Source organism: Salvelinus alpinus, chromosome 13 (assembly GCF_045679555.1).
Source record: "Salvelinus alpinus chromosome 13, SLU_Salpinus.1, whole genome shotgun sequence".
In the NCBI taxonomy this organism is placed as follows: Eukaryota; Metazoa; Chordata; class Actinopteri; order Salmoniformes; family Salmonidae; genus Salvelinus; species Salvelinus alpinus.
Window position 1 is genome coordinate 37,392,882 of NC_092098.1, and position 23,700 is coordinate 37,416,581.

The following is a 23,700-nucleotide window of genomic DNA, read 5'->3' on the forward strand; positions in this document are numbered from 1 at the left end:
GTGTGTGTGTGTGTGTGTGTGTGTGTGTGTGTGTGTGTGTGTGTGTGTGTGTGTGTGTGTGTGTGTGTGTGTGTGTGTGTGTGTGTGTGTGTGTGCGTACATATTGTGGTTCCCCTCACCAAAACTCTCCGTCGTCCTGCACGGTGACACCCAGTTTCTCTCTCTCACTCTTGCTCACCTTCTTCCACTCATCTGAGCTGGGAGCACAGACAGGAAATTACCTCATGTTAGACAGCACGACATACAGGAAATGACAGAGAAAACATAACACAGGGAAAAAGATTTGATTGGAGATTGAGCACCACTGAGACAGATAGCGACAATCTCAATTGCGAAATTCAGCACCATGTGTGTGTGTGTGTGTGTGTGTGTGTGTGTGTGTGTGTGCGCCTGTGTGCATGTGAAAATAAACTTTTATTTGTTTCTTTCAAATCCCTGCCAGTGCCACAACTTCTGTGACAACTTCCTCATCAAACAGTGAAATGGAATCTTCAACTCCAGTTTTGATCAAACCCCAGAAAAATGATTAGTTAATTCTTATGACTGAAGGGAGACGACTCCTTTAATATCACCACTCAGTCACTTCCCCTTAGGAACTAACATCTCTCTCCTTTACCTAGTCAATAATTCAGCTGTCTTCATGAGCGAGCCCTACAATCTCTGCTGTCACACACAACCTAGCGACAAACAGGACATAACAGAAGGAGAAAGAGAGATGCTCGTCTTCTCCCCATCCTATCACATCACGTTCATTTCAATCTCCTCCATTCTCCTCCAGGGAGAGGTTAGGGTGTGTGTCAGTGTGTGCGTGCAGCTTACATGTTTGAGTGTGCGTCTGTGACACAAGAAGCAAGAAGTATACACACATACACATACACTGACACACAAAGCATTCCCCATTTCAGTAGAGGGAGAACACCTCTCTTTCCACCTCAATACTCCTACATGGTCTAGTCTTTCCGAGGCAGTAAAGGCACTCTGAAGAGAAGCTTCCATTACGCACAGACTGTCTCAGCCAGACTGTCTGACTCTATAGGTGGGATAGTAAATTACACTTGAAATGTCTTGCAGATGGCCTATTCTCTGTCCGTGTTCGAATACCCGTACCTAGTGTTCTAAATTGTAGGCATTTTGGGAATGCAAAAAAAGTTTTATAGTATTTGAAATTTCAGATATTGAGTATGCTTTAAAAGTCAAGATGTCATAAAAATGTGGGCTTTTCGTCTAGTAGAATTCACTGCACACCATTGAAGAATAGAATCATCTTTCCGGACCCAGGTGTGTTTGACAGCTGATAATCAGATGAGTTGATGCGCTGTACCAAAATTAACGAATGTTGTGTACATAGAATTAGAATTAGAATGAATTGGGATACCCATTCTACTAATGCTAATTCTATGGTTGTGTAGTACCACCTTCTGGGGACAGGGTATTATTGTGTATTTACCTGTCGCTCCAGGGCCCGCTCCACTCCTTCTCTCCCCATGGGTTCCTCATGCGGATCATGTTGAGCTTCTCTGACTTGAAGAAGGCCAGCAGGCCCTGGCCCAGACGCACCTTCTTCACATCCGTCACCGCGTATGCGTGGCCTTTGACCAGGCCGCAGTCCAGCCGCGCCTCCATGTCCTCCACAGTGGTTGCCTATGAGACAATTAATAGTCAATTCATGAATTAATCATTATTTATTTACTTGTTCAGCACATTTCATACACAGAACACAGCTCAAAGTGCTTGGGTTGTGGCAAGGGTTGTGTTTATTAGGGAGTGCGACAGAAAAACATTTTCAAACATTTTCTTCCGACAGAGAATTAAAATGTGCATTTCTTATTGGACAAGTCCAGCTGTTTCAGACAGTTTTTGTCTGTTTTATGCCTAATGAATAAAGCCCAGTGAAGTTGAACTGAGGGTTGGTTAGTTTGGATTGAACTTGCACCGCAAGTGGCCGGTGCTGTTCCTGTGCTATTTGATCATGAAATTATAATTAAGCAAAAAGGCCCTGAGTAATGAGCCTGTTTCACAAACGGTGTGATGCAATGACAGCGAGGGAACAACTACTAAGGAGAGAGAAGGAAAAAATGAGGAGGGAGAGAAGACAGGAAGGAAATTAGGGAAAGCAGGGTCGTATTCATAAGTGCACAACGTAGCGAAACATTTTGCAACGGAAAACAAAAAAATTGCGTTTCGTTATTGGGCGAGGTATGGTAGTCCCTCCCCATTTTTGTACATTTTCTTCCATTTGGTGCCTAATGAATACGACCCTGTGGACTCGCGAGCTGCACTAAGAAAAGCAACTGAAACACATTTGTTTGGAACGGCATAGTTCTTCCATTGAAATGCATGTCAAATGAGTGTATTGCAAATCTAGGTAGTAAATTATTTAATTTCAATAAAATGTGGGCACCAATATTGATGATTTGATTTGATACGATATTGATATCGTTTCATATCTCTATAAACAAGGCATATTGTCATTTTAATTTATTCTTCCTGTTAACCTACACTATTATGTAAAAAAATATACATGACTGTTCCTGCAGGCCCTCTCACAGACCTTCTCACAGGCTCTCAACTTAAAGACGTACTCTAGCGATTGTTTTGCTTTCACTGTTAAAAGCGATATCCCAAGTATAAATACAGTAAAGTACACTAAAGGGTAAAAAAAAAAATTCTGAGCAAAATAATGTTTTTTAGACAAAACTGCAAACTTCAAGGAGTTGGTCTGATGGGAATCTGTGATGTCATCGGACTCCCCCTTGCTTTAGGAACAACAGAGAAGCTTAACAGCTTCTACCCCCAATCCATAAGACTGCTGAACAATGAATAAAATGTTTACCAGGACTATTTGCATTGACCGCCCCCCCCCTTTGTTTTTACACTGCTGCTACTCGCTGTTTATTATCTATGTATAGTCACTCTACACCTACCTACATGTACAAATTACCTCAACTAACCTGTACCCCCGCACACTGACTCAGTGTATATATAGCCTCGTATATAGCCTCGTTATTTAATTGTGTTACTTTTTCTTTTTTAAACTTTAGTTTATTTAGTAAATATTTTCTAAACAAAATTTTCTTAAAACTGCATTGTTTGTTAAGGGCTTGTAAGTAAGCATTTCATGGTAAGGTCTACACCTGTACACCTTGCCGCATGTGACAAATAACATTTGATTTGAATAGAGAACAAAAGAGGAAAGGCCCACCCCCACACTTGTGCCATGTCATGACTTATCTGGAATACCTATTGAGATGTGCCTTATGATTAACGAGACGTGGTGTGATCATAACAACATACAGGAACTCAAGTCCTTCTGTTCACCTGACTTAGAATTCCTCATAATCAAATGTCTACCGCATTATCTACCAAGAGAATTCTCTTCGATTATAATCACAGCCGCATATATTCCCCCCCAAGCAGACACATCGATGGCCCTGAATGAACTTTATTTGACTCTATGTAAACTGGAAACCACATATCCTGAGGCTGCATTCATTGTAGCTGGGGATTTTAACAAGACTAATCTGAAAAAAAGACTCCCTAAATTCTATCAGCATATCGATTGTGCTACCAGGGCTGGTAAAACCCTAGATCATTGTTATTCTAACTTCCGCGATGCATATAAGGCCCTCCCCCGCCCTCCTTTCGGAAAAGCTGACCACGACTCCATTTTGTTGCTCCCTGCCTATAGACAGAGACTAAAACAGGAAGCTCCCGCGCTCAGGTCTGTTCAACGCTGGTCCGACCAATCTGATTCTACACTTCAAGATTGCTTTGATCACGTGGATTGGGATATGTTCCGCATTGCGTCAAACAACAACATTGACGAATACGCTGATTTGGTGAGCGAGTTTATTAGCAAGTGCATCGGCGATGTTGTACCCACAGCAACTATTAAAACATTCCCAAACCAGAAACCGTGGATTGATGGCAGCATTCGCACGAAACTGAAAGCGCGAACCACTGCTTTTAACCAGGGCAAGGTGACCGGAAACATGACCGAATACAAACAGTGTAGCTATTCCCTCCGCAAGGCAATCAAACAAGCTAAGCGTCAGTATAGAGACAAAGTAGAGTCGCAATTCAACGGCTCAGACACAAGAGGTATGTGGCAGGGTCTACAGTCAATCACGGATTACAAAAAGAAAACCAGCCCCGTCGCGGACCAGGATGTCTTGCTCCCAGACAGACTCAACAAATTCTTTGCTCGCTTTGAGGACAATACAGTGCCACTGACATGGCCCGCTACCAAAACCTGCGGACTCTCCTTCACTGCAGCCGACGTGAGTAAAACATTTAAACGTGTTAACCCTCGCAAGGCTGCAGGCCCAGACGGCATCCCCAGCCGCGTCCTCAGAGCATGCGCAGACCAGCAGGCTGGTGTGTTTACGGACATATTCAATCAATCCTTATCCCAGTCTGCTGTTCCCACATGCTTCAAGAGGGCCACCATTGTTCCTGTTCCCAAGAAAGCTAAGGTAACTGAGCTAAACGACTACCGCCCCGTAGCACTCACTTCCGTCATCATGAAATGCTTTGAGAGACTAGTCAAGGACCATATCACCTCCACCCTACCTGACACCCTAGACCCACTCCAATTTGCTTACCGCCCCAATAGGTCCACAGATGACGCAATCAGAACCACACTGCCCTAACCCATCTGGACAAGAGGAATACCTATGTGAGAATGCTGTTCATCGACTACATCTCAGCATTTAACACCGTTGTACCCTCCAAACTCGTCATCAAGCTCGAGACCCTGGGTCTCGACCCCGCCCTGTGCAACTGGGTACTGGAATTCCTGACGGGCCGCCCCCAGGTGGTGAGGGTAAGTAACAACATCTCCACCCTGCTGATCCTCAACACTGGGGCCCCAAATGGGTGCGTTCTCAGCCCTCTCCTGTACTCCCTGTTCACCCACAACTGCGTGGCCATGCACGCCTCCAACTCAATCATCAAGTTTGCAGACGACACTACAGTGGTAGGCTTGATTACCAACAACGACGAGACGGCCTACAGGGAGGAGGTGAGTGCCCTTGGAGTGTGGTGTCAGGAAAATAACCTCACACTCAACGTCAACAAAACAAAGGAGATGATCGTAGACTTCAAGAAACAGCAGAGGGAGCACCCCCCTATCCACATCGACGGGACAGTAGTGGAGAGGGTAGTAAGTTTTAAGTTCCTCGGCGTACACATCACGGACAAAATGAATTGGTCCACCCACACAGACAGCGTGGTGAAGAAGGCGCAGCAGGAGGCTGAAGAAATCCGGCTTGTCACCAAAAGCACTCACAAACCTTTACAAATGCACAATCGAGAGCATCCTGTCAGGCTGTATCACCGCCTGGTACGGCAACTGCTCCGCCCACAACCGTAAAGCTCTCCAGAGGGTAGTGAGGTCTGCACAACGCATCACCGGGGGCAACCTACCTGCCCTCCAGGACACCTACACCACCCGATGTCACAGGAAGGCCATAAAGATCATCAAGGACAACAACCACCCAAGCCACTGCCTGTTCACTCCACTATCATCCAGAAGGCGAGGTCAGTACAGGTGCATCAAAGCAGGGACCGAAAGACTGAAAAACAGCTTCCATCTCAAGGCCATCAGACTGTTAAACAGCCACCACTAACATTGAGTGGCTGCTGCCAACATACTGACTCAACTCCAGCCACTTTAATAATGGGAAAATGTATTTAAAAAAATGTATCACTAGCCACTTTAAACAATGCCACTTAATATAATGTTTACATACCCTACATTACTCATCTCATATGTATATACTGTACTCGATACCATCTACTGCATCTTGCCTATGCCGTTCTGTACCATCACTAATTCATATATCTTTATGTACATATTCTTCATCCCTTTACACTTGTGTGTATAAGGTAGTTTTTGTGAAATTGTTAGGTTAGATTACTCGTTGGTTATTACTGCATTGTCGGAACTAGAAGCACAAGCATTTCGCTACACTCGCATTAACATCTGCTAACCATGTGTATGTGACAAATACAATTTGATTTGATTAAGGGAAGGTGTTAAATGAGGTGAAAAGAAGACTGGATTGTCACTTTAAGCGTTGTTAATTGTCTGCTAATGGGCCATCAACTGTGGATGGGCTTCCCATTGTATACAAGCTGGTTGCGTAAGTTTAGGTTGCCAGAACATTCATTCCTCGCTCAATGGGAAATCTGCAAGCAGTTGTCTGGACTTCACAGAGCAATGGGAGTGAACAGAAAAGTGAACATTCACACAGTTGCAATCAATGTCTTTTATAAACACTGAAATTATATCGATATGGGATTGGAGGAAAAAATGCAATCAAAAGGCCTGAGTACAGTATGTGAGATCTTTCTTTAGCTTGCCGATGACAATTGACGGGGGTTTACACTTTTGGGACTATTCCAGAATACGAATAATATTTTAACCCAGGTGTGATCGACCTATTCTGCCTAGGCCATCAGCTCTGTGGAATATGTTCTTTAAGAATTCCCAACCACACAAATAATTTTTCAAACCCAGTTTACCGAAAACGGGGGGGGTGGGGGGGTTGAGACAAAAAGCAATTAGGCTTGGAATCTGGGGAGAGAGATGCATGAGGGTGGCTTTTAAGATGCCTTTGTTGTATTCCTAAATCAGACCTCACAACAAAAAGCCTGTGAATAGAATAGCGTCTAGCATTTTTGTAACATTCCCAGGACGTTAACAACAATAACCAAACGACAACCACCAGACGTATCACGTCCAAGGAATTAAAGACGTTGGCTTTCGGCGCTGTCAGGGCCATTCGTCGAATGGATCCTCAAGAAAAATCAGGAATATAAAACGCTCATCTCTCCCAGTTGAGCTAGAGTACTTGACTCGGAATCACACAATGCTGGACTGTAAATAAGTTCTGGTGCAGGGGTGGACCTACTGTATATGGTGCCATACAATGAGAGAGAGAGAGATAAACAAAAAGCAGCTCGCCTGAGATCCCCAAAGATTTGAAAGCTGCCGCGGTCATCCCCCTCTTCAAAGGGGGAGACACTCTAGACCCAAACTGCTTCAGACCTATATCTATCCTACCCTGCCTTTCTAAGGTCGTCGAAAGCCAGGTTAACAAACAGATCACCCACCATTTCGGATTCCACCGTACCTTCTCTGCTATGCAATCTGGCTTCCGAGCTGGTCATGGGTGCACCTCAGCCACGCTCAAGGTCCTAAACGATATCATAACTGCCATCGATAACAGACAATACTGTGCAGCCGTATTCATCGACTCTTTCGACTCTGTCAATCACCACATTCTTATCGGCAGACTCAACAGCCTTGGTTTCTCAAATGACTGCCTTGCCTGGTTCACCAACTACCTCTCTGATAGAGTTCAGTGTGTCAAATCGGAGGGCCTGTTGTCCGGACCTCTTGCAATCTCTATGAGGCTGCCACAGGGTTCAATTCTTTGGCCGACTCTCTTCTCTGTATACATCAATGATGTCGCTCTTGGTGCTGGTGATTCTCTGATCCACCTCTACGCAGACGACACCATTCTGTATACTTCTGGCCCTTCTTTGGACACTGTGCTAACTAACCTCCAGACAAGCTTCAATGCCATACAACTCTCCTTCCATGGCCTCCAACTGCTCTTAAATGCAAGTAAAACTAAATGCATGCTTTTCAACCGATCGCTGCCCGCACCTGCCCGCCCGTCACTACTCTGGACGGTTCTGACTTAGAATATATGGAAGACTACAAATATCTAGGTGTCTGGTTAGACTGTAAACTCTCCTTCCAGACCAACATTAAGCATCTCCAATCCAAAATTAAATCTAGAATCGACTTCCTATTTGGCAACAAAGCATCCTTCACTCATGCTGCCAAACATACCCTCGTAAAACTGACTATCCTACCGATCCTCGACTTCGGCGATGTCATTTACAAAATAGCCTCCAACACTCTACTCAACACATTGGATGCAGTCTATCACAGTGCCATCCATTTTGTCACCAAAGCCCCATATACTACCCACCACTGCGACCTGTATGCTCTCGTTGGCTGGCCCTCGCTTCATACTCGTCGCCAAACCCACTGGCTCCAGGTCATCTACAAGTCTTTGCTAGGTAAAGCACCGCCTTATCTCAGTTCACTGGTCACCATAGCAGCACCCACCCGCAGCACGCGCTCCAGCAGGTATATTTCACTGGTCACCCCCAGAGCCAATTCCTCCTTTGGCCGCCTTTCCTTCCAGTTCTCTGCTTCCAATGACTGGAACGAACTGCAAAAATCACTGAAGCTGGAGACTCTCATCTCCCTCACTAACTTTAAGCACCAGCTGTAAGAGCAGCTCACAGATCATTGCACCTGTACATAGCCCATCTGTAAATAGCCCATCCAATTCCCTCATCCCCATACTGTATTTATTTATTTATTTTGCTCTTTTGCACCCCAGTATCTCTACTTGCACATTCATCTTCTGCACATCTATCACTACAGTGTTTAATTGCTATATCGTAATTACCTCGCCACTATGGCCCATTTTATTGCATTACCTCCCTTATCTTACCTCATTTGCACACACTGTATATATACTTTTTTTCTACTGTATTATTTACTGAATGTTTGTTTATTCCATGTGTAAATCTGTGTTGTTGTATGTGTCGAACTGCTTTGCTTTATTTTGGCCAGGTTGTAAATGAGAACTTGTTCTCAACTAGCCTACCTGGTTAAATAAAGGTGAAATATATATTTTTTTAATTGACGATGACCGGTAGATGCACTGTAAACCCCAAGGCATTTTTAACACAAATACTCATAGTAAGTTGAACTCAAAGTCAATGAAAATGCATTATTAATTATGTTTATGTGGTACTGATCAAAATGAAATGAGAACTAAAAACAAGCCTATTTGTTTTTAAAGTTATTAACTTTTCTCCAGCATGCTCTACTGCAGGAAGATTTTCTGGAATTGTGTATCAGTGTTTTTTAAGTACAGTGTATTCGGAAAGTATTGATTCCACTTCACTTTTTCCACATTTTGTTACGTTACAACCTTATTCTAAAATGGATTAAATGAATGTTATTCCTCATCAATCTACAAACAATACCCCATAATGACAAAGCTAAAACAGGTTTTAGAATTTTTTTTAAAGGATTAAAAATAAATAACAGAAATACCTTATTTACATAAGTATTCAGACCCTTTGCTATGAGACTCGAAATTGAGCTCAGGTGCATTCTATTCCATTTTATCCTTGAGATATTTCTAAAACTTGATTGGAGTCCACCTGTGGTAATTTCAATTGATTGGACATGATTTGGAAAGGCACAAACCTGTCTATATAAGGTCACACAGTTGACAGTGCATGTCAGAGCAAAAACCAAGCCATGAGGTCGAAGGAATTGTCCGTAGAGCTCCGCGACAGGATTGTGTCGAGGCACAGATATGGGTAAGGGTACAAAAAAATGTCTGCAACATTGAAGGTCTTGAAGAACACAGTGCCCTCCATCATTCTTAAATGGAAGAAGTTTGGAACCACCAGGACTCTTCCTAGAGCTGGCCGCCCGGCCAAACTGAGCAATTGGGGGAAAAGGGCCTTGGTCAGGGAGGTGACCAAGAACCCGATGGTCACTCTGACAGAGCTCTAGAGTTCCTCTGTGGAGAAAGGAGAACCTTCCAGAAGGACACCCATCTCTGCAGCACTCCACCAATCAGGCATTTGTGGTAGAGTGGCCAGATGGAAACCACTCGGGTTTCCATCAGTAAAAGGCACATGACAGCCCACTTGGAGTTTGCCAAAAGTCACCTAAAGGACTCTCAGACCATGAGAAACAAGATTCTCTGGTCTGATGAATCCAAGATTGAACTCTTTGGCCTGAATGCCAAGCGTCACATCTGGAGGAAACCTGGCACCATCCCTACGGTGAAGCATGGTGGTCGCAGCATCATGCTGTGGGGATGTTTTTTAGCAGCAGGGACTGGGAGACTAGTCAGGAACGAGGGAAAGATGAACGGAGCAAAGTACAGCGAGATCCTTGATGAAAACCTGCTCCAGATCCCTCAGGCCTTTATGCTAGAGTGGCCAGACGGAAGCCACTCCTCAGTAAAAGGCACATGATGGCCTGCTTTGTTTGCCAAAAGGCACTTAAAGACTTTCAAACCAAGAGAAACAAGTTTCTCTGGTCTGATGAAACCAAGATTGAACTCTGAGGGATGTTTTTCAGCGGCAGGGACTGGGAGACTAATCAGGATCAAGGGAAAGATGAATGTAGCAAAGTACAGAGAGATCCTTGATGAAAACATGTTCCAGAGCGCTCAGGACCTCAGACTGGGGTGAAGGTTCATCTTCCAACAGGACAACGACCCTAAGCACACAGCCAAGACAATGCAGGAGTGGCTTCAGGACAAGTCTCGGAATGTCCTTGAGTGGCCCAGCCAGAGCCCGGACTTGAACCTGATGGAACATCTTTGGAGAGACCTGAAAATAGCTGGAAGCGATTACTCACCGCGGACTGGAAGGAACGTATTCCTTTAACGAGTCCGACAAGAATGATAGCGTCTGAATACTTATGTAAATGTGATATTTCTGTTTTTCATTTGTAATAGATTTGCAAAAATGTCTAAAAACCAGTTTTTTCGTTGTCATTATGGGGTATTGTGTGTAGATTGATGAGGACAAACATTTATTTAATCAATTTTAGAATAAGGCTGTAACAAAATGTGGAAAAATTCAAGGGGTCTGAATAATTTCTGAATGCACTGAATTGAGTGATTCATCTTATGCTACACATTGATAAATAACACAGAGTACATTTTTCTAAACTAATCCAATAATTTAGTTAGACTTTTTGCACCTGTTACTGAAATTGTTATTCCAGTTTAAATGGCTTAGGTAGTCTCCTCTCACTGTTCCTAACCCTGGCAGTCATTATGAATGCAGGTTGCAGGTGAATACAAATTTAAACTGTTGGATATCCTAACTCTGGCTGGATTCTAATTGGACTTACACATCGCTTTGCAAGCCAGCATAATGTGACTTGCAGGTAGGGTAGCAAAATTCTGGTACATTCTCTACGTTTTCCAGAAATCCCGGTTGGAAGAATCCTGGAATTCCCTCAATCAGGATTTTTTTTAAATCTGGGAATTTTGGGAAAGTTAACAGAATTTTGAAAACCTACTTGCAAGCCTGATCTGGCCTGTAAACCATGAGTTTCAGGCCACTGTATTAGGGTAAAGCTAGGCCTCAAAATAAGGCCTCATGAGATATGTGTTGTATTTTCATAAAGAGTTTAATTATAATGATAACATTCACCTAAGAACTCACTTGGTGACGGGCACAGTACTGAAAATGAACAACATTCAACAAATGTCTATGTCACACTGGGATTTTATATTGGAGGCGTGGCTTACTGGGGCTGTTACTCAAAAATGTTAAGCTGATACAACTCAAATCTGAGTCAAAATTCCCTTTCTGACTAGGGATGAATATTTTCCAGAAAATTGACCAAGTTTCAATACCGGGAACAAGAGTCCCGGGAAATACCGCAAAGTGCCCTTTTAAAGCGTTTAAAACCAAGATATGGTAACTATGCCAGGGTTCTCCCCAAATAAGAGGGGCACTACGCCATTTTGTCAGCTTGGCTGCCTCACTATGTAAAGATTTCAGAGCAAAATAAACTAATATTTAGTAATGATGCAGTAACTATCTTTGATCGCCAATGACATTGTTGTGAATTGCAAAACAGGCTGTTCATAAATTCAGAGCGTTATCATGTTCTTCAATCAATTCAGTGCATTTCAGCAGTAAGCTATATCAACACATAGTGCGCTCAGGACCCACAGAGCACACCACGAGTATAGCGTTGTCGAATCATACAAACTTTGTAATGGCATTCAATCAAGTTGCTAAGCTTGCTAGATAACCTCCAACGAATGACAGAATATATCCTATATTTGTCAACATCAAGTTGATTGTACAGATAGCAGATCAGCTCATGAATAACAGGGAGATGAAGAGTGGAATTTGTGGAAATAGTTTAAATATCAAGGTATCTTAACGGGGACAAACTCTGTTTTAAAAATATCCATATCTACTCTCATACCGTTTGTTGATCACACATTCTCTAGTGAAGCTCTCATATGGGCAGCAAGTATGAGACAGCACAGAGAATAGAGAGAAATGTTTGAGCTGTATTTTGATATGCATAAGCGAGAGACGTGCATTGATAATGCAACCTATGGATTACATTCAGGAATGTTCATGCGAGACAGGAGTCAGGATTTTAGGTTTCAGTGGGAAGGGGACTAGATAGGGAAATAACCTAGGCTCTAGGACAGGAGAAGATAGAATTTTCCCTCATGCCTCTCTGAATTATTAACAGACAATGTCTGTGACAGAGATGCCTATGTAGTGAATTGTGCATAGGCCTATCAAATTTGTGACTGCCTGAAGAGTCACAATCACAGCTCAAAAAGGTGCACGTTATTTTATAGGCTAAACTGTATGGGCTTCCTGTAGGGTTTATTAACTGCATTCAGGTCGTGTCCATTATGTGTGTGCTTTGAATACATTTTTATTTTACCTTTATTTAACTAGGCAAGTCAGTTAAGTACAAATTCTTATTTTCAATGGTAGCCTAGGAACAGTGGGTTAACTGCCTTGTTCAGGGGCAGAACTACAGATGTTTACCTTGTCAGCTCTGGGATTAGACCTTGCAACCTTCCAGTTACTAGTCCAACCCTCTAACCACTTGGCTACCTGCCTCTAACCACTAGGCTACCTGCCTCTAACCACTAGGCTACCTGCCTCTAACCACTAGGCTACCTGCCTCTAACCACTAGGCTACCTGCCTCTAACCACTAGGCTACCTGCCTCTAACCACTAGGCTACCTGCCTCTAACCACTAGGCTACCTGCCTCTAACCACTAGGCTACCTGCCTCTAACCACTAGGCTACCTGCCGCCCCCAGATGTGGCGACTTTGTGTGAAGTAAAGACACTAGGCTAAAGGCTTCCTTGCGACAATCTGTTTGGATAATTAGCTATTTCATTTTTTTGCTCATCTGATGCTGCGCATGTTGTGTATTTTGTGGAATTGCATTAGTTCGACATTGGGGAAAAACGTTGTAATTGCCATTACATTTTTCTGGACATTTGAAGAATGTTCCAGGGACAGTCCTGGGATCCCGATTACCCATGTTAATCCATAATTCTGACTGTAACCCTACCCCTAGGTGTTCCTTAGATTTTATTGATGTTGTTTTCCACACATTTCCTGATTGGGACAATAAAGAGATTGATCCTGTATACTGTACACACTCATACAAATTAAGTCTCATCAGTAAAGTATTGGATGATTAGATGGATCATTTTCCTCTTGAAAAGATACACTAACTATAACTTTTGAAATAGACGGGATGGCACATTATCATGACGATTGCCAAATATTGCAACTGCAAAACAATTTTTCTCCCAAATAGCAGGGCCCTATTAAGCCACAATGCAGCAACACGTTTTGCAACAGAAAACAAAAAGTACAAGTATTGTAATACCTCCCTGTTTCAAAGCATTTTCTTAAAGTTTTGTACTGTGATCTAGTAACTGACTAACCTGAGCCACCACACATTGACTCTGTACTGGTGCCCCCTCTATATAGCCTCGTTACTGTTATTTTATTGTTGCTCTTTAAATATTTGTAAATATTTTTCTATTTTCTATTTTTTTCTTTTTTCTTTTTATTTATTGTTTACTTCAGTTTATTTAGTAAATACTTTCTCAACACTTTTTTTCTTAAAACTGCATTGTTGGTAAAGGGCTTGTAAGTAAGCATTTCACTATAAGGTCTACACTTGTTGTATTTGGCACATGTGACAAATCAAATTTGATTTGATATGACCCCCTTGCCCCCCCCCTCACCATGATACAAAATGTCTGTCTAGTCCAGATCTTCCGGTTTCCACTAGCTTCTATTGCCACAAAGTCAGATTCCACAGCCACAAAGTAAAAATTGGCATAACATTTTTTAACTTTTTGATCTTAGTTTAATAAGTTTAGCAGTATGGTTAAGGTTAGGGTTAAGGTTAAGGTTAGGTTTGAAATCAAATTTTAAGAAGATAAATTGTAGAAATGGGCAGGGTTTATGACTTTGTGGGTATGAAAGCTAGTGACGACCAGATCTTCCCCGACTGACTCACCCGGATGGAACAGCTGATGAGGCCATCCCGGTTGTGGACCTTCAGCACTCTCTCAAACAGCTGGTTGCGGGCCACCTCGTCAGTGGCCATCTGGCCCTCCAGCAGGTCCATAGGCTCCGACACACCCCCTGTGAAGTCCACCAGTGCATCCGCCGTATTCCCACCGTCCAGGGCCTCGTAGCAGCCGTACACTCTGCAGGGACGGGAGGACGGGGAGGAGGGATTTAATGAATGAATGAATTAAAATACACTGAACAAAAATATAAATGCAACAAAGATTTTGTTGAGTTACAGTTCATATAAGGAAATCAGTCAATAGAAATAAATTCATTAGGACCTAATCTATGGATTTCACATGACTGAGAATACAGATATGCATCTGTTGGTCACAGATACCTTTAAAAAAAGTAGAGGTGTGGATCTCGAGTGGCACAGCGGTCTAAGGCACTGCATCGTCACTACAGACCCGGTTTCAATCACAGGCTGTGTCACAACTATCCGTGACCGAGAGTCCCATAGGGCAGAGCACAATTGGGCCAGCGTCGTCCGGGTTAGGGGAGGGTTTGGCCGGGGGGGCTTTACTTGCCTCGTCGCACTCTAGCGACTCCTTGTGGCGGGCCGGGCGCCTGCAGACGTCGGTCATCAGTTGAATGGTGTTTCCTCCGACACATTGGTGCGGCTTGTTTCCTGGTTAAGCGGGCGGGTGTTAAGAAGCGCGGTTTGGCAGGTCATGTTTCGGAGGATGCATGACTCGACCTTCACCTCTCCCGAGCCCGTTGGGGAGTTGCAGCGATGAGAAAATATTGTAATTGGATCGCAATTGGATATCATGAAATTGGGGAGAAAATGGGGGTAAAATACAACAACAAATAAACACCCAGTATCTAGTGTGACCACCATTTGCCTCATGCATCTCCATTGCATAGATATTCAGGCTGTTGATTGTGGCCTGTGGAATGTTCACAACGTTGACATCAGCATACCGCTTGACCACACGACGCCATACACGCTGTCTGCCATCTGCCTGGTACAGTTGAAACCGGGATTCATCCGTGAAGAGTACACCTCTCCAGTGCGCCAGTGGTCATCGAAGGTGAGCATTTGCCCACTGAAGTTGGTTACGATGCCAAACTGCAGTCAGGTCAAGACCATGGTGAGGACGACGAGCATGCAGATGGTCTTCCCTGAGACGGTTTCTGACAGTTTGTGCAGAAATTCTTAGGTTGTGCAAACCCACAGTTTCATCAGCTGTCTGGGTGGCTGGGTGCAGACGATCCTGGTGGTGAAGAAGCCGGATGTGGAGGTCCTGGGCTGGCGTGGTTACACATGGTCTACGGTTGTGTGGCCGGTTGGGCATACTGCCAAATTCTTTAAAACGACGAATAGAGGCGGCTTATGGTAGAGAAATTATATAAACTTCTCTGGCAACAGCTCTGGTGGATAATCCTGCAGTCAGCATGCTAATTGCACACTCCCTCAAAACTTGAGACATCTGTGGCATTGTGTTGTGTGACAAAACTGCACATTTTTGAGTGGCCTTTTATTGTCCCCAGCACAAGGTAATGATCATGCTGTTTAAAGCAGCTTCTTGATATGCCACTCCTGTTAGGTGGATGGATTATCTTGGCAAAGGAGAAATGCTCACTAGCAGGTATGTAAACAAATTTGTGCACAACATTTTACAGAAATATGTTTTTGTGCATATGGAACATTTCTGGGATCTTTTACTTCAGCTCATGAAACATGGGACCTTTACATGTTGTGTTTATATTTTTGTTCAGTATAAAAATAATATATGCCATTTAGCAGAAACTTTAATCTAAAGCAACTTAGTCATGCGAGCATGAATTTTACGTATGGGTGGCCCCGGGAATCGAACCCACAATCGAAACCCACAATCCCGGCGTTGGAAGGGCCATGCTCTTCATCTGAAGTCAAATATTCCTCTATCAATGCTGTCTACAATGCACAGTTGACATCTGGATGACAAAGGAGCCTAGATTCTTAAACAGGCATTCCCATTCTGATTTTCTGCCCAATTATTGGCAAAATAGCTACTATGATTGGTCAAAAGACCAATTATTGGCAAAATAGCTACTATGATTGGTCAAAAGACCAATTATTGGAAAAAGATCAGAATCGGGCTCCCATTGTAAATGCAGCCTTAGTTTACTTCAAATCTTAATATGTGACTACATCTCAATCAAAAGGACAGTGAATAGTACATATTTTGAATCAGTCAGAAGAAGTAGTACATAATAGATTATTAGGTCTTATTATAAGACATGCTTATAACATGTTATAACCTACAGGCTTTAAGTAAAGTGTTACCAATTGGAAATATTTATTAGATTGAGTGAGTGCGTCTTCGTTCTAAAAAAAAATTCTGCATACCTCAAATATTGGGAGACTTAAACATAGCATCAGATCTTTAATTAGATGACATTCCCCCAGGGCTGCTACAGTACTCTCTCTTTATCCCTGTCCCATAGGTGTTCATTTCATTTTAATGTTGTTGTTTTTAACCCTGACTTTACATGACATTCCCCAATTGGGACAATATATAGATTGATGGACAAATGGATTGAATAATACATTTTTCACCAAGACAGTACCACACATTTCCCAATTTGTACAATAAAGCCATTGACTGATTGATTGATTCATTGACTAACTTCGCATAGGCCTTCTCCACCAGTGCGCTCCAGAACTCGTTACTGTCATCTGAGTGGCAGTAGACCAGCTGGTTGTCCACCGTGGGCAGCCGGTCGTCAATCACCACGTCCACCCACTCGCCAAAGCGCCAGAAGCGGAAGTGGAAGATTCCGGCATATGACTCAGGCGTCTCTGTGTCCCACTCCTGCTCCTTCCAGTCTGGGATGACCTGAAGGGAGGGCAGGGTGGAGGGGGGAAGTGTGGGGGGTGGAGAGGACGGAGTGGAGGAGGTCAGAGAAGGTGTAGATGGAGGGATAAGAGGTTGGGAAAGAGGGGGGAAAGGTGGTGGAAGGTAGGAGAGGGAGGAGAGTGTTGGAGGGTGGAGTGGGAGAGGGAGGAGAGGGGTGACGGGGGAGTGGGAGAGGGAGGAGAGTCGGTGGAAGGTAGGAGAGGGAGGAGAGGGGTGGAGGGTGGAGTGGGAGAGGGAGGAGAGGGGTGATGGGGGAGTGGGAGAGGGAGGAGAGTTGGTGGAAGGTAGGAGAGGGAGGAGAGGGGTGGAGGGGGGAGAGGGAGGAGAGGGGTGGAGGGTGTGGACAAGTAGGAGAGGGAGGAGAGGGTGGAGGGGGGAGAGGGAGTGGGAGTGGGAGCAGAGGGGGAGTGGGAGGAGAGGGGTGAAGGGTGTGGGAAAGGTAGGAGAGGGAGGAGAGGGGTGGAGGGTGTGGAAATGCAAGACGAGTAGAGGGAGGAAAAAGAGTGTTGGTTATATTATGAAAGCCAAACGAACAAGTTGTGTGTCGGCCGAACTCATAAATACACACCCTCTTGTGAGTGAGGCTGTCATCCCCGCTGCAGCATACCTCTTGCCCCCACCTTGTCCCCTCTCGGCCGGCCGATGCGTTCCGGAGGTTTAGGGGAACATTTAATGTAATTTATCACCAGGGTTCTGGATAGCATAAATCCAGAGGGAGAACAGGCGGAACAGGACACACGGCTGGGGAACGATTCGAGCTGCATGGAACTACCTGCCAGTCATCCCCTTCCCAGTGGCTCCCCCTCAGACTGCGGTGGGGTGTATGGCACAAATAAGGTCACACTTAAGGCGTCTGCATACTTCCCATCCGAAACAGTTTGGAAAAGTTTGTGCATATATCATGATGAAATTTTATGACATTCTAATCATTTTGGTCTTCGGCAAGGGTTTTTTCGGATGTTAGTGCACACTACAATTTACCCCCCCCCCCCTGCTGGGGAGTGGTGGACTAAGAGCCCTGGTCGGTAGGTAGGATCTAGCTGTGTGGTTCCGATGGACCCTTCGTTCTGCTGATTGAGGGGCTATTTTGTGTGTGTGTGTAGTAGCGGCTCCTTTAAGAGGAGAGGATAAAAGAAACAGCACTGCACCATGGAAACCCCGAGTCATTTGGGAGCTACCCCCCCTCCCACGCCCCTCTTGCTCTCTCTGGCTCCTTTTTCTCTGACTTTGGCCTGGAGAGAGAGAGAGAGCAAGGGAAGGGGGGGGTAAGAGAGAGCGAGCGAGAGAGAGAGAGCGCGAGAGAGCGAGAGAGCGAGAGAGAGAGAGAGAGAGTGGAATATCCATCTTGGCTTTCATCCAGAAGACAATAAAGCTCTATAATAACTCTACTCTGCGAAGGATGGAGTGGCCAGAAACAGCAGCTCCATCCACCCCTGCAGTCCCCTCCTCCCATCCCATAACACAATTTCCAGGCAGTGGTGCCCATCAGACCAGACACACAGAGGTACCCCATTACCTGGTCCATATTTAATAGTGCACACTGTAGCAAAACATTTGGCAATAGAAAATTAAAATGAGCGCATCTTGATGGACAATTTCAGGTATTCCCTCCCTATTTCAGTCTGTTCTGCGGCTAATGAATACGGCCCAGAGGGGAAATGTTTTGAACATAGCAGATAGAAATAGAACATTTAAAGCTGACACAGATTCTATCTGACAGACAATCATATATCTGTTCTACCTGATACATTTCAATCTGAAGTTGAAGGCATGCGTCCCCTTGTGTTATGAGCAGCGGAGGCTGGTGGTGGGAGAAATCAGAGGACTTGGCTCATTGTTATGGCTGTAATCGAATGAACGGAAAGGTATCAACCACTTTCCATTTGTTTGATACCGTTCCATTCCAGTGACACCAGCCCTCCACTGGTCACTTGGCAGACACACCAAATTACGCAGATTTCAGTCATACTTAGCAGAATACAGTATGTAGTGAGAGAGGTAGGCCTCCACTAGCCAAGCACAACGACGGCACAAATGTGAGATAAATATGTGACAACCACACAGCTGTCCCTGGTTTCCACAAGGGAAATCTCCGCGTCGCCACTGCAGACGTCATTAGCTCCAGTTGCCTAGTGCCTAATGCTCATCTTGCCAACTAAGAACACCAAGACGGCAAGACCCACCCCCCGTCTAAGGGTATTGTAGCCATGCGCGAGAGTCTTCCACACACTAACTGACTAGTTGACACACTAACTGACACACTAACCGGTTAACTGACACACTAACTGGTTAACTGACACGCTAAATGACTAACTGACACACTAACTGGTTAACTGACACACTAACTGGTTAACTGACACGCTAAATGACTAACTGACACACTAACTGGTCAACTGACACGCTAAATGACTAACTGACACACTAACTGGTTAACTGACACACTAACTGGTTAACTGACACGCTAAATGACACGCTAACTGACCCGGCGAGAGAGGAAGAAAGGAAGAGAGAGAGAGAGAGAGAAAGAGAGAGACAAAGATGCTGAGAATGTGACAAAGAGAGAGTGAGAGATAGAGGGGATTCCTGAGCGAGTGAGAGGACTCGGCCAGCCAAAGCATTTCTTGTTTGATCGAGCCTTCACCCACTTTTCGAACCATCATCCTCTTGAAGCTCGACCTCTTGAACCCAAACCAACATGGCTTCCCAAACCACACTGGAGCTGCCCTTCCAGCCCGACTTCCATCTGACCGAGGTGATGCACCAGCGGTCCACCACGGTCCAGTCTCTGCAGCAGCGCGGCGGAAAGCAGCAGGACGGTGAGCGTCTCCTCCGACCCCACGAGGCCGTTTACCACCAAGACTTCTCCCTGCATGCCTTGCACTTCACCCACTGGGGCGTGTGGCTGGCACGTCCGGGCTGCCTCACTGTGATTGCCATCTCGCAACTCTGGGCGCCCGACCTCACCCACCTGATGAACCGCCAGCTACTGGACCCGGCGGGGGTGTTCTGGCGAGCCGAGGGCGATGGCAACGACACGCCTGTGCACCACTACGAGGCCGACGCCCAGGAGTTTAGCGAGCGGATCGCTGAATTAGAAAAGGTGAGGAAGACAATGTACTTCCTGCTGGTGTTTGAGGAGGGTGTTGGAACATTCAAAGACGTCGGGACCATCAGCTTCCAGGTGGACCAGAAGTGAAGACTGCAGGAGGAAATGGCGGCGGGAGGGCAAGGTACTAGGCGGCCATTTCGGAAATGTTTTCTTTAATCATCTGGCATTATGAGCTTTAATCATCTGGCATTATGAGCAAGTGCTTTCTTTTTTTGTCTTTCATCATGATTTTCCGTTACCGCCCTTCCTTGTTGGAGCACAATTTCGTTTTTCGTTTCAAACTTCACACTGTCATTTTCTACATACAGTATAATATTTCTCCTTAATTAGGAAGTAAAGTTCGGGTTGGGGCAGGGGTCAAAAATTGGCGGCCTGCAAGATAAATGGCCGATTTAATGTGTCCTGCAGTAGTTGGTACTTGCAACCACAGGGTAAAGGACACACAAACCGAGCGACCAGAGGGACCACAACCCCTCACGTCCTCTGGGGTGGAAGAAGGATAACACCTCAACACCACCACTCCCTTGTCTCAATTGCTTCCTTCCTTCAACTCTCATCCATCTCTTTTTCTTCCTGTCTTCCGTTTTAACATGGTATGACCGGCATCAAAACATAACAGAACAGGATTGCAATATGTCCTTTTCTACTGTCTACTTTAGGTAGGTTTTCCGTAGGGATTCAGGGATTTGTATCTGATCTAAACAACAGAGCATTTTGTTGTCTGATGTTGAAATTACTATGAAGGATACAGCGTTTAGAGCCATACTGTAGCGTCAGTCGAGTCTAGAGATGTGATTATTCATTACTTGTAATGTTTGTTTGATACCATAAAATGACTAAAGCAACTAATTAGAGAATGACTACTTGTAGGTCATTTATGTGCTGTTGAAATGGATTACTGATCTGAATAAATCTTAACAAAAGACAAAACGATTCTCTCCGTGGCATTTCTAACAGACTAGCAATACAACGTCAGCTCTGATGTTTTTCTATTACAAATTGTGTGTGTGCGTGCGCTGTGATTGTGTGTATGTCTGCGCCCATGCACATGACTGTCTGTTTGCATGTGTGTACTATCGAATTTCATTTTCTCTACTGCCGTCTGACAAAAGAGCAGGCTCGTCACAGATGACCTGAGACCTTGAGGGGGTCCCGGCTGTGTGTGGAGTCGTTCTCCTCCCACCTGAGGTGGCAGGCAGCAGAGAGGGATGCTGTACTGTAGTGTGGCAGCACAAACATAATGCCCTAGCGGACAACAGGGTCCTATTTATTATACAACAAATGGAAGGAAACAGCCAGAAAACAGCCAAAACTCGTCCAAGAAGAAACGCTTTGGTTTTGGTTTTCCGGTGCAATTGGTGTGCCCTAATGAACACGACCCAGACTGGCTTCCTATTACCTCATCCATCTCCGTCTGGCCCCGGCCCGGATGACAAACGACCACGTGGGGGGGGGGTTGGCCTCCACAGAGATATAGACGGGTAGTGGAGAGCGAGAGATGGAGGGGAAGGGAAAGAGAGAATATGTAGGAGAGAGACAGAAAGAAAGAGAGAGAGGAGAGAGATGGGCGGCACCCACACATCCACCCATCCATTCATCCACCCACCCATCACAGAGGCACAAATTAATGCCTGAAATCACTACCCGCCACCTGTTAGATCGACTGTCTCACTCTTTGCAGTTGACTACTTTTCTCCAAAATAAATCTCATCTCCATTCCTTTTGACAGTAATGACAATGTGGAACTGAAACACAGTAGCAGCAGAGTACAGTGACAGTCTCTTGAGTCTCAATTAAACGAATGGCCTGCAGACTTAAGTGTGTAATTATCAATCTGATCGCGTCTCCACTGTCCTTCTCTTCCTTATTCAATAATATCAGCTCAGTCACACTTTTTCCCTCTCATACTTACAGTTGCCTCTCACACACACACCGCACCAACACTAATTAGCTAGACCTGTGCACATACCAGCATCCTGGGGGATCTACCTCTTAGATGTTGTATGCACCGCGCCTGGAGTCACTAAACCATCAATGCACTGCTTCCATCACATTCATACTGTCATGGTTCACACACACACACACACACACACACACACACACACACACACACACACACACACACACACACACACACACACACACACACACACACACACACACACACACACACACACACACACACACACACACACACACACACACACACACACACACACAGGAAATCAACATATGGAATCAAGGTCTGTGATCCACAAATCAAAGTTCTTCTGGATGCAACACGGTTACAAATATTGTCTGGGAATCCGACCTACAGACGAGGTCTCCCCTAGGAAGCATGGAGGCTCTTCTAGGCGTGAAGATATTTAAAATGTCTAGGGATAGCCTAATATTGGCCTAATGGCCAAGGAGAAAGTCAAAATAATAATGTACAGTTGAAGTCGGAAGTTTACATACACTTAGGTTGGAGTCATTAAAACGTGTTTTTCAACCACTCCATAAATTTCTTGTTAACAAACTATAGTTTTGGCAAGTCGGTTAGGACATCTACTTTGTGCATGACACAAGAAATGTTTCCAACAATTGTTTACAGAAGGATTATTTCACTTATAAAACAAAATAAATCAGCCAAGACCTCAGAAAAAAAATTGTAGACCTCCACAAGTCTGGTTCATCCTTGGGAGAAATTTACAAACGCCTGAAGGTACCATGTTCATCTGTACAAACAATAGTACGCAAGTATAAACACCATGGGACCACGCAGTCGTCATACCGCTCAGGAAGGAGACGCGTTCTGTCTCCTAGAGATTAACGTATTTTGAAAAGTGCAAATCAATCCCAGAACAACAGCAAAGGACCTTGTGAAGATGCTGGAGGAAACAGGTACAAAAGCAGCTATATCCACAGCAAAACGAGTCCTATAATCGACATAACCTGAAAGGCCCTCAGCAAGGAAGAAGCCACTGCTCCAGAACTGCCATGAAAAAGGCAGACTACGGTTTGCAACTGCACATGGGGAAACAGATCATACTTTTGAGAAATGTCCTCTGGTCTAATGAAACAAAAATAGAACTGTTTGACCATAATGACCATTGTTATGTTTGGAGGAAAACGGGGGAGGCTGGCAAGCCGAGAAACACTATCCCAAACGTGAAGCACGGGGGTGGCAGCATCATGTTGTAGGGGTGCTTTATTGCAGGAGGGACTGGTGCACTTCACTAAATAGATGGCATCATGTGGGAGGAAAATTATGTGGATATATTGAAGCAACATCTCAAGACATCAGTCAGGAAGTTAAAACTTGGTCACAAATGGGTCTTCCAAATGGACAATGACCCCAAGCATACTTCCAAAGTTGTGGCAAAATGGTTTAAGGACAACAAAGTCAAGGTATTGGAGTGGCCATCACAAAGCCCTGACCTCAATCCCATAGAAAATTTGTGGGCAGAACTGAAAAAGCATGTGCGAGCAAGGAGGCCTACAAACCTGACTCAGTTACACCAGCTCTATCAGGAG

The 23,700-nt window shown here is 44.6% G+C and overlaps 2 protein-coding genes across 3 annotated transcripts in view; one reads left to right on the plus strand and one right to left on the minus strand.

The window, feature by feature from the left end:
- Positions 1–23,700, minus strand: part of LOC139537652 (calpain-5-like) — a 67,444-nt gene that overhangs the window by 3,888 nt on the left and 39,856 nt on the right. For both annotated transcript variants that reach the window (XM_071339217.1, XM_071339218.1), the window contains 4 exons: positions 16,846–17,054; positions 14,171–14,363; positions 1,448–1,641; positions 120–197 (listed from right to left, as the gene is read on the minus strand). In XM_071339217.1, coding sequence (XP_071195318.1) covers positions 120–197; positions 1,448–1,641; positions 14,171–14,363; positions 16,846–17,054 — 674 coding nt within the window. The remainder of the gene's footprint in view (positions 1–119; positions 198–1,447; positions 1,642–14,170; positions 14,364–16,845; positions 17,055–23,700) is intronic.
- LOC139537996 (olfactory marker protein-like) lies at positions 19,703–20,271 on the plus strand. The gene has a single exon (XM_071339924.1). It carries the CDS (start codon positions 19,771–19,773, stop codon positions 20,269–20,271), a length of 501 nt encoding a protein of 166 aa, XP_071196025.1. The 5' UTR covers positions 19,703–19,770.

Excerpts from the sequence above, each read along its gene's own strand:
- LOC139537996 (XM_071339924.1), top strand. The coding sequence starts at position 19,771 with ATGGCTTCCCAAACCACACTGGAGCTGCCCTTCCAGCCCGACTTCCAT.